At 36.9% G+C, this 10,962-nt stretch overlaps 1 protein-coding gene across 1 annotated transcript; it reads left to right on the top strand.

Moving 5' to 3' along the window:
* Window positions 1-7,462: 7,462 nt before the first annotated feature.
* Window positions 7,463-8,963, top strand: LOC148153726 (uncharacterized). The gene is made up of 4 exons (XM_088016537.1): window positions 7,463-7,624; window positions 7,781-7,936; window positions 8,174-8,266; window positions 8,658-8,963. Exons 1-4 carry the CDS (start codon window positions 7,463-7,465, stop codon window positions 8,961-8,963), a joined length of 717 nt encoding a protein of 238 aa, XP_087872663.1.
* Window positions 8,964-10,962: the final 1,999 nt, after the last annotated feature.

The following is a 10,962-nucleotide window of genomic DNA, read 5'->3' as shown; positions in this document are numbered from 1 at the left end:
CATCTATCTATATGTTATACTGTAAATAATTAAAGTATTTGTGCAATCTTTCAAGGCAAAAGTAGAAAAGTACAAAAAAGCCTTATTTGACTAAAAGTACCTCAATTTATTTGGTGAGAGAGAAATTTGAAAGATTGTCAGTGTAAAAGTTAATATGCTTGAAATTTAATAAGATAGCAGTTTCATACATCAACATGACATGGGTTATTGCATTAGCTTGCCCTTGGAGCACTTTGTTTTGCATGTATGTATGTATGTATCAATGGCATAACTTTGAAGTAAAATCAGACCAATACTTCATACATTATATTTTGTTTTATGCCTGCTATGCTTGGAGGAGGGAATGATTAAAATACCCAACAGGTCTTTGGGATATCTGCCTTGGATTTCAATTGTGTACAAATTTAAAAGGCTAAAGTGATCGTCCAAGATTGCCGTTTTACAACTCTGATATTGTAGTTGTAATATTTTGCCACCAGTGTATCCATGTATACAATGGATTTTCTTCTTCATATTCCATGAGAATTATTTTGCATGTAAAATATTTCAAGTTCAAGAGCTTAAACGGCTTTTGTTTATGTCATTGTGTCACATTTAAAAAGTACAAGCTGTTGACAACCTCGTAAGAGTAAAGGGCACGCGCAATTAAGACCCTGACTGCAGTAATTGCACAACCGAATCCGATCACTTACAGCCTTTCTCTAAACAGACAATTAAGAATTGTCACTTAAAGGTCAGGTCATCAGTAATACAAGAACGAGGTATCTGCAGCAAATCATTGGTTTATGTATGGGAGGCAGTACAATTACGCAGGAAAGAAAGCGGATAGAGAAATGAATGACAACATATTTGGAGTCAGTTCCCACTTCTCAGCAGAATTCCCACATATGCTAATATGGCTAACGAATGAAGTGACACCAGGAGACCTCGACTCTATAGCTTCAAGCTATGCTATATTTGAGCTGCTGAACTTGCAAGAGGAGAGCTGCTCGCTTGGTTTTTCCACATTAGTCATGACTGTGACAGTGGCAATAGATCTGGAAACCCTGTAGCTTCCCCTCTGCACGTGTGTTTTAAAGCGGTTCTTCGTCTTGGTCCTGTGAGGCCGTGCTGGTTTTAATTTTAGCTTACAAGTCAGCAGGGATTAGATTATACCTGAAATGCCAGGTGAATGCAATTACAAAGCTCTTAGAGGGGAAAATCTATTTGAGTTTTAGGAATTACTGCATCACTCGTGCTCGTCTCTTCCGCTGATGAGATTCTTTTTAGTTGTGTTGACTTTTGTCATTGAGCTCGACACATGATAGGTCGACCATTTTTAAAGTACAATTTTGGAATCTAAGTGGAATCTGGTGCCACAGATATTCACACACATTTAACCGTTTCACATTTATGCTGCTACAACACCTAATCTCATTGTATTTTCTTATAATGGAATGTCATGAATCAACACTTGTGGCTCACATTTTACTTTCATCCACTATCCCTCTTATACCCCTAAATGAAACCCTTTGAATCCAGATGCTTTCACATGACTTGGTAATTCTGGAGCAGTTGCAGAGAACTGCATCTCCAGGGAAAGAATAAGTTGACAGGAAAACTACTAGTTGCACATTCCAAAAATCTGACTTTTACAGAAGAGAGGCAATGTTAAACATGTCATTGAAAGAAAACCACTTAAAGTTTGCTTTTCAACAAGTTTCATAGAGGACACAGGAACAATGTAGAATCAGCTTCCCTGATCGTTTGGAATAGCAGAGATAAACCGTATTTAAGATTGATAATAAGAGACAACTCTTCTAGTTTCTTTCTATGAAATATCCCAGAATTTCCCAGCCCTACTACATCATCTTACCAAAGGTATGTTTACTGGTAAAGCTGGTCAGAGATGATTAGAAGATTTCTGGATCTGAAAACGTAGCAATATGGGGGGAAAAAACTATTAAAGAACATGAGAACTGGGTGGAGGTTCCCCTTCCAGCAAGAAAACAACCCTGAACATGAAAGCAGAATTGCAATGAAGTGATTTAAATGAGAGTTTATAATGTCAGTCATTTTAGCAATCACTGGCATTATAAACATAGTAATAACAGCCTACACTGAAAAAATGAGAATTGAGGGGTCTTTCATTTTGCACAAACAAAATAAGTTAATACTACACAAGACAATCATGTCTCTTGTATTTACACGATTGAATAAAGAATCATTTACTTAATTATCAACAATAATGAAACTACACATTTTCTTTATGTTGGTTTAACGTAATTATATTACATTACTAAAACCATTGTAATCATGTTTTATCATCACCGGAAATGATGCAACATATCAAAAGACACTATCAAATATGATTGGACAATAATAAGAGTGGTCTTTTTAATCTTAACCAATCAGAAGCCAAACAAGATATTTGTAAAGATATCGCGATTGCCGCCCAGTTTCTTCCGACTCCTCAGCGACAAGAACGTTTAAGACAAATCTTTAGAGGAATATCGATTAGGTAAGTGATCTAAATATATATATTTTTTGTAGTTCAGAATGTTTCCACATGATTATTGTCTTGTATAATAGCTCATTGTTAAACTATCTGCATGTTCTTTGGTTTTCATTTTGCTAGCTATTCTTATTAGTATAGCTAATGGCTGTAGCTAAATACAGTAGTACAGAACAGTATGCTATAGTCCACAGAAGACGGTTGTTACCGATCATATTTGTAATTTGTGTGCTTGGGATAGATCAACGAGGTGGTTTCAATAGACCCTTTTCACAGTGACGTCAGACAATGGCCGCCATAACTCAAACCTGGGTATCTTTACTTCCGGTGTGATTTTGCCTTGGGAACCAAGCTGAAAAATTCCCGCATTCTCATAATCTTAAGGATATAATAAAAGGTAAGTTTAATAATAACAGCATTTAAGTGTTAGATAGCTGTTATTAATCATTTTAAAATCACCATTCTCTAACTGTGTATAAAATAAACAGCCTCCGATCGGAGAGTAAACCACCTAGCAGCAGCTTTAGCCACATTTAGGAAAAAATATACTCTCTGTCAGCGCTGTAACGTTTAGAGGTTCACTTTCTGTATTTTATAAAACAGTGTTTACGTGTTAGATAACCGTTATTAGTCATTGTCAATTTACCATTCTCGAACCAGCCTCCGATCATGAGTAAACCAGCTAGCAGCAGCTTTAGCCACAGTTAGGAAACATATACACCGCCGCCTGTCAGTGATGTAACGTTTAGAGGTTCATTTTCTGTATTAATGGAAAATAAAGGACATAAAAATAACTTTAATCTGATTACTGGATTTGAAATACGAGCTCGTTAGATTATTCGTTACCGGAAAAAGTGGTCCGATTAGAGGAAGGCATTACAAAGCAGCGGCGGGACCGGACATCTCTGCTTATAACAAACAAACCCCTATTTTATGGGATGAGTGGCAACTCCAGTCTATAATATAAGAATCTGATCAAGATTAGAGCCTAAAACGTTATAGTTCAAAAACAGTAAAAAGTTCTGGTTAAGGAACAGTTATGTCACGTAGTTAGCTAGCTAACAAAATTCACTAATGCTAAGCTAACGGTTACGCAAAACAAAAATACCTACCTTCATAGTCAAACAGGTATTGTTTGGTGAAGAATTTCTAGCCTTTGTCTAATTTAGATTTTATTGTCAGAGAAAATTGGTTTGCAAATCGTGATCTATCTTCAAATCTTATTTTAGGCAAATGTTTTAGAGACTGTGTAAACTCCATGCTCCGGTGTTCTGTCTGATCAACATATGCTGTCAGATATATACATATATATAAATATCTAAATCTCTCTTTCTATATATATGTCTCTATATAGATATACATAGATATATATGTGTCCATTTTACATATATATATATGAAATAGACAACTTTATCGTTACTTACTATGTACACCGGAACTAAGGATACACAGCTTCGAGCCAAAACGGAGGTTGTGTGACGTCATGTGAAAAGGGTCTATTAGGGCTGAAACGATTCCTCGAATGATTCGAGTACCTCGATTACTAAAATTCCTCGAGGAAAATTTACCTGCCTCGAAGCTTCGTTAATTTATGTTTTATTATTTAGCGCACCGTGTTCCGGCCGGGACTTCATTTGCGTTGCGCGGAGCTCTCACTTCCGCCTCTGAGTTGTTGACAAAAGCTAAGTCTCAGCGGCATAAAGTCCAATCTTCAAGATTGGCCCATGGGGATTTTATTGATTGATGATAATGCCCGACTTTTTATCGTTTTTTGGGGAACCAATAAGCATCCTTAAAATGACTGGGGGAATGCCTGGAGTACGGCAGCATTTCTCCTCCGGGGCTGCTGGTTGAAAGCGAACGGCGGGAAGAGCGCTGAGGTGAGCGGATAGCCTGAACAGGGCGGGCGGCTGAGTAGCTGATGCTTACCGTGTAAATGTAGCTTTACCGACGAACAGCACAATAAATTTCATATCCCGGTCAGAAGAAACGGGTGGCGGAGCGCATCGTACATGGCTGGTAGATGAGTTTCTGAGTGTGACCAGTGAAGGTGTCTTCACTGGTCACAGTAAGCACAGCGTATCTGCGTAAGCAGTATTACAAGAATAATTTCTGTGTTGTAGAACCAGTTGAATATATCCTTGATGTTAAAAATAAACAAAGCTTCCAATATGTACCATTACTGAAGTTGTTACAGCAGCTTTTGAATAGAAGTGATATTGTTGATGAAGTAGTTGAATGCCACAAAAAACAGAAGGAAACAAATACTACTGGTTCATATTGTTATCGGAAATCAAGTGATGGTTCCTTATTTAAGGAAAATACTTTCCTTACTGGAGAGAAGCTAAGGCTTTCTTTACGTTTTTATGTGGATGACTTTGAAGTGTGTAACCCACTTGGTACCTCACGGAAGAAACACAAGCTTTGTGCCATTTATTGGGTTTTAGCTAACTTGCCTCCTGAATCTCATTCTTCCTTATCATCCATCTACTTAGCAGTGTTATGCAAAACCACAGATGTTAAAACCTATGGTTATGACAAAATATTCGAACCCCTTCTACATGATCTGAAAAATCTTGAAGAACATGGCATTTATGTTCCACTTTTAGGAGAGTCAGTTAAAGGTACAGTCATAAGTGTAGTTGCAGATAACCTTGGTGCACACAGTGTTGCAGGATTTATGCAAAGTTTTTCTGTGGAATATTATTGCAGATTTTGCACAGGTAGAAGCAGTGATATTCAGCTACATTCTGTAGCATCTGGTGTTTTCCAGCTAAGAAACAAAGAGCTTCACCAGGTCCATGTAAAAGAAGCTCAAGAGACAGGTACAAGCTGTTATGGCGTTAAAAGAGAATGTGTCTTCTCAAAAAATCTGTCGCACTTTCATGTAATTTTTGGTTATCCACCAGATCTTGCCCATGATGTTTTTGAGGGTATAATCCCAGTAGAGTTGGCTCATTGCTTGACAGTCCTCATATCAAAGAAGTTTTTCACATTAGCCGACTTGAACAATGCGATTCTGAAGTTCCCCTACAAATGGGCAGATAAGACAAACAGACCTCATGTAGTGTCACAAACCTTCTGTAGCACAAAAACTGTTGGAGGAAATGCACACGAAAATTGGAGTTTGCTTCGGTTCTTGCCTTTTTTAGTTGGATCACTTGTGCCTGAGGATGAGCCTGCGTGGCTTGTTCTCATGGATCTGAAGGATATAACCGAACTTGTTGTTTCTCCTGCTCATAGTGATGACTCACTGGCCTTTTTGGAAAGCAAAATCATAGAGCACAGACAGAGATATCAGGCACTGTTCCCTGATATCAAGCTACTACCCAAACACCATTATTTGGAGCATTATCCACAGATGATCAGGCTTTTCGGTCCAGTAGTTGGGCAGTGGACAATGCGTTTTGAAGCTAAGCATAGCTTTTTCAAGCAGGTCATCAGACACACAAGCTGCTTCAAAAATGTACCTCTCTCATTGGCCTCAAAGCATCAGATGATGATAGCATACCATCTAAGCTCCCCATCTCTTGGCAAGTCTAAACTTGAGGTCTCAGCTATAACAACATTTCCAGTGGATTTGCTTAAAGAAGAGATAGCAAACATCATTAGGCATAGATTCCCAGACATACTAGAGGTCAACCTTGCACAGTGTGTGACAATAAAGGGCATAACTTACAGAAATGGAATGGTACTTTCTCACAGGGCAACAGGAGGATTGCCAGAATTCTGTGAAATAAAACACATCTGTATTGTAAACCACAGCATATACTACATTGTCAGAGAGCTGGGTGGCTGGTACAGAGAACATTTCAGAGCTTTTGAGCTCAAGTCAGTGTCCACAAGAGTATTCACTCTTTTTTCACTTAGTGAACTCCTTGACACTTATCCACTTGTTGACTACAAGATTGGGTCAGTCCGCATGGTGACTTTGAAAAGACATATAGAAATACAAGGTATGCAGAAAGTGTGTTGTTATGACTTGTAATTCAATTAATTGATCACATGCATATAATTTATTTGCTATATTAATGTCTTATTTTTAAAACTATCCTTTCTAGATGTCTAATTTTTATTTTCTGTCCACAGAATAACTGTACAAAATGGGGTCTCCGCTGATCCTTAAGATCATCTTGACTGACGGAACAAGTCAAAGGCTCACTCTGTCCAGTGGGCCGCCTGAATCAATTGAGGACCTCATTGTTGAAGTAAAGAGACAGTGTTGTCTTGAGGGCAATTTCAGACTTCAGTTCATGGACTCCTTATTTGGGAACGAGTTCCTAAACCTCACCTCAATTTCGGAAATAGAAGACAAGGGGACAATTAAAGTCATTGATATTTCAAGGCCCACTATTATTCAGCAGAGTAATTCTATAGTTCTTGATTGTGTCCAAGACTCTGAGAACCCCAGTACTTCTTTTGATTACAACTCTTCCTTCATGACTGACAGATCTATTGATACAGATGTGTTGCCAAGTGAGTCAACAAGCTCGAGGTCTGCTTGGCCTGCTGTCTTTAAAGTGCCCAAGTTTCCCTATGATGCTGAATTAAAACTTCAGCAGGCAAGTATGTTATACAATCAGAATGGAACTGTACTTATTCCAGATCCAAAGTTGAAGTCAGCCATTCTTGATGGTTTGGTTCAGGAAATTCTGGTGTACAAAGTGTATGATCAATGATAAAGAAATGGATCAAGTTGCTCAGAGTTTGATCAAGAAGCATCCCTGTCTAACTGAGAGAGGCTCCAGCACTGGTTATGGAGCATGGAAAATGAGCTTAAAATATAAGCTCTCCAACTATCGAACCCATCTACGAAAACTGGGATGCCCAGAAGTGACTGTGAACTCTTTAAAGAACAAACCTGCTGGAAGATGCAGTTCAGCCTTTGGTGTCAAAAAGGCAAAGAGAGCAGAAGTGAATTTTTGTCCATCATACCCAACAGAAGAAACTCAGGAAAGTTTAGAGGCGATGCGGAATGCTTTACTCTTGGAGACAAAGAAGAGGAACAACAGAGACTTGGTGAAATGCCAGATGGAAAAAACTTTTGCATACAGAAGACATGAAGTTGTTCGTGATGCACCGATGGAGGCTTTCATGTCAAGATGGCCTGGTCTATTTGACATTAGAGAGGTATGACCTGTCTCATACATGTTTTTTTGGATACTGTGTTAATCTAAGATGTCTAGGCACATTTACTTCACTGTTCACTTTGGCAACACGAGTGATTGTGGACTTCTTCCAGATGTTTATAATTTGAAAATCATTCCTTTGTGCTCATTTTTTCAGATAAATGCTGAGTTTAAGAGAATTACGACCATACCGCTTCATTCAAAGTTCTTCTCTCAACTGGATCTCCACTGTGACAACCTGAGGAAGCTCTTCAAAAGAAGAGGAGGACAGCTCGGACAAAAGCTTAGACAAATTGTTGCACAAATGGATGATGTAAGTGATGTAGCCATAACACAACTAATAATATAGAAAATTACATTTTTCTTATTTTAAATGTTGTCAACTTGGACTTTTACTCTTGCTTATTTTCATTTAAAACTTTACTTTTAACTTTATTAGTTTCTATCTCTTCACCATAAAAAACATTTGGGTAAAGTACATTATTAAACTTCATTGTGAAGCACAAGGCTTGAAAAAAATTCTAATTTTTTCATACTGAATTTCCTTCAGTGTGAAGATGTTGATGTTGCACGGGAGTGTGTCATTAAGGGAGTCTGCATATATATGGGAGAAGATCCAGCCAAGTTCATCCATAAATATGTGGTATGTATCTTAATGTGTATTTACACCTAGTGATAGATAAATCAATCTAAATATAGAAATAGATTTAGATCTGCATATAGTTGTATCTATATAGACTTAGATGTCTCTAGATATCTAGAGATAGATCTATCTTTACATGAATAGACACATAGATCTGTCTATATCTACATGTAGGTATACTTAGAGATATCTGTAGAGAAAGGACTAGAGATATCTATCTCTATCTAAAACTATCTATTTCTCTAAATCTATCTCTAAAACTGTCGATCTATATAAATCTATCTATATATCTATTTCTTTCTCTATGTTATGTTAACTATATCTATATATATCAAGAACTAGATACAGCTAGGTCTAGAGAAAGAGATTAATTTGTCATTTCTTCACATAGGGTGTGGATGAAGCTACTATTGAAGAGGGTATTGGAGCCACCACCATCGGTGTTTTTCATCTTAAAGACTGTTCTTCAGCAGATGAAGACATCGGGGTCGTTCTTGAAGGCATCAGAGTGTTGTCCAATATGGATAGTGTGCCAACAGCTGGTGCAATGCTTTTTGGACTGATATATGCAATGAACCTCGCCTACCCTGCTGACCTCCGCTACACTTTCGAGGTATTACAGAAAATAGTAATGGAACTGGATGGAGGTAAACTGTCAAACAAGGCATTGTCCCTTAAAAACCACCTCTATGAGTGAATAGAGATTTTCTCATGTTTAATTTGGTAATGTTCTCATGTTCAGTTTTTGTATTTCTTGTTGTATTCTTTATTGGAGGACACAAATGTATTTTTTTAATGAGGAACGTTCACCTGAAAGACTGGGCTTCAGCAGCTTTTACGTTCCAGTATGTAGTGCTACTTATAACACTACTGCTTCTTAGTGTTACAAATATGTTAAGGAAATTTGCTATAAAAGTTACATTACACTGATTTATTGTCATGCAAATTACATGTTCAGAATTGTTTTAGAAATTTTACATACTTTTCTAAATCATTTTGTCTTTCATATTAATATCTTAAAGATAAACTTTTAAGCTGTAGTGTTTCCTTTGTAAAAAAATGTTCTTGTTTTTACACATTTGTTTAGACTATCACTATGGTATTACATAGTAATCAGTAAGACTTGTGACAGATAATTGGTGTAAAAAGTTTAGCTTTGTCTCATATTGACATAACATACTGATAGTTTTAACAAATATGTTAAAAAAGTCTGTAAAGCTATGTACTGCAGCATTAATTAATGTCATTTGAATACATGTTCAAAAACAGTTTGTAGAAATTTGACATACTTTTCATAATCTTGTACATCTTTTATAGAAATATGTCCCAGGTTTTCCTTCATGTTCATAAAAATTGTATTTACTAAATTTTAAAAAATTTATGTCTCTTCAATTTAAAATATGTTAAGTACAAAATGGTGTGATTTAAATTTTCTTTCAAATAAAACTAATTTGTTCAGTAGCACTCGCTTTCTTTGTCTTTCTTGTCAAATATCAGTCTTTAATTTTTTACAGTAGAACAGCATATAGATAACTTGAAAAAATTAAGTAGGATTTAAAGCTGTAACATGTGTTCCATTAACATGGTAGAATTGTGTTCGCCCAACACAATTTCATTGAGTAATACTGGCAATGAAAAATAAGCTGGTGTTATTCATTACAATAGTGTTGCTGAGACATAAAAAAAGTTATTGATAATACATAATATATTTACATTATGGTAAGAGATAAAATGTTTGTAGTTTCAACTTAATATTTTCAAGTAATCTCATGTAAATAAAATATGTTGATTTGACGAGCTTTAAGTATTTGAGGGAAAGAGGGAAAATATGTCGGTTCTACTTATTTGCATTGTGTGGGACGGATGTACACAATAAAATTAAGTAAAATGAACAGCTTTTTTCTTTCAGTGTAGTAGCCTAGTAGTTACCAACCTCAGAGGCAGAGTCTCAGATAAGCCAACCCATGCAGCGGACGGTTGCATAAATTACCATCACCACCTCAGTCGAAGCCTCAGTCGTAGCTTCAGTCCCAGTACTGGGCTTATCTTTGGCTGCATTCGTATCTAGCTCTTGCGATGAAATGGCCCCCCAACCATCTTCTCAGTTCTTAATTTTATCCTTAACTCCAAGCCATAAAAACCAGCCGGGCAAAACACTGTTTATATGAGCCACTTTGCAGTTATGCCATAATTCAGGTCGAGTGCTTACAATAGCTCCATTACAATGTGTCTTGAGCTGCAGGTGGAGTAAAAAGCAGCACGAGGAACAGTTCCATTAACACCATCGTCCCGACAGCCGGGCATTAAAACAAATCCAGCCTCTAAAAGCTGTGAAAGAATAATCTCCAGCATCTCGTCCTCAAGCTCTGAAGTTATTAGGCCATCCACCTCCTATATTACCAAAATATCAACCATAAAAGCTATCTAAATAATCTTAGACAGATTTGTTTCATAATCTACACCGTCATAAAAGACCTCCCTTCCCATCACTGCTTCAAAAACATTTGCCGAGCTTATTTGCTCATGATAATGCAATCTGTTGAGATAACCTGTGGAGATTGTTTTACAGCATACAATATTCTTAACTGTAAAATACTGCCTTGCATGCATTATGCCATCTGGTAGAGTAATATAAATGATTTAATGCTCATTACATTCCTACTTTGCTCTTGTTTTCATTACGCAGAATTAATATT

This window comes from Poecilia mexicana, unplaced genomic scaffold (genome assembly GCF_051168715.1).
Source record: "Poecilia mexicana isolate PSO_F unplaced genomic scaffold, ASM5116871v1 scaffold_19, whole genome shotgun sequence".
Lineage (NCBI taxonomy): Eukaryota > Metazoa > Chordata > Actinopteri > Cyprinodontiformes > Poeciliidae > Poecilia > Poecilia mexicana.
The sequence above is the reverse complement of the archived record's forward strand: the minus strand, read 5'-3'. Positions and strand labels throughout refer to the sequence as shown.

What these genes read in the sequence shown, in the direction of transcription:
- LOC148153726 (XM_088016537.1), top strand. Translation starts at nt 7,463, where the DNA reads ATGCGGAATGCTTTACTCTTGGAGACAAAGAAGAGGAACAACAGAGAC. An exon ending in GTCTATTTGACATTAGAGAG is followed by an intron (nt 7,625 to 7,780) that starts GTATGACCTGTC and finishes TCATTTTTTCAG; the next exon opens with ATAAATGCTGAGTTTAAGAG. An exon ending in TTGTTGCACAAATGGATGAT is followed by an intron (nt 7,937 to 8,173) that starts GTAAGTGATGTA and finishes AATTTCCTTCAG; the next exon opens with TGTGAAGATGTTGATGTTGC.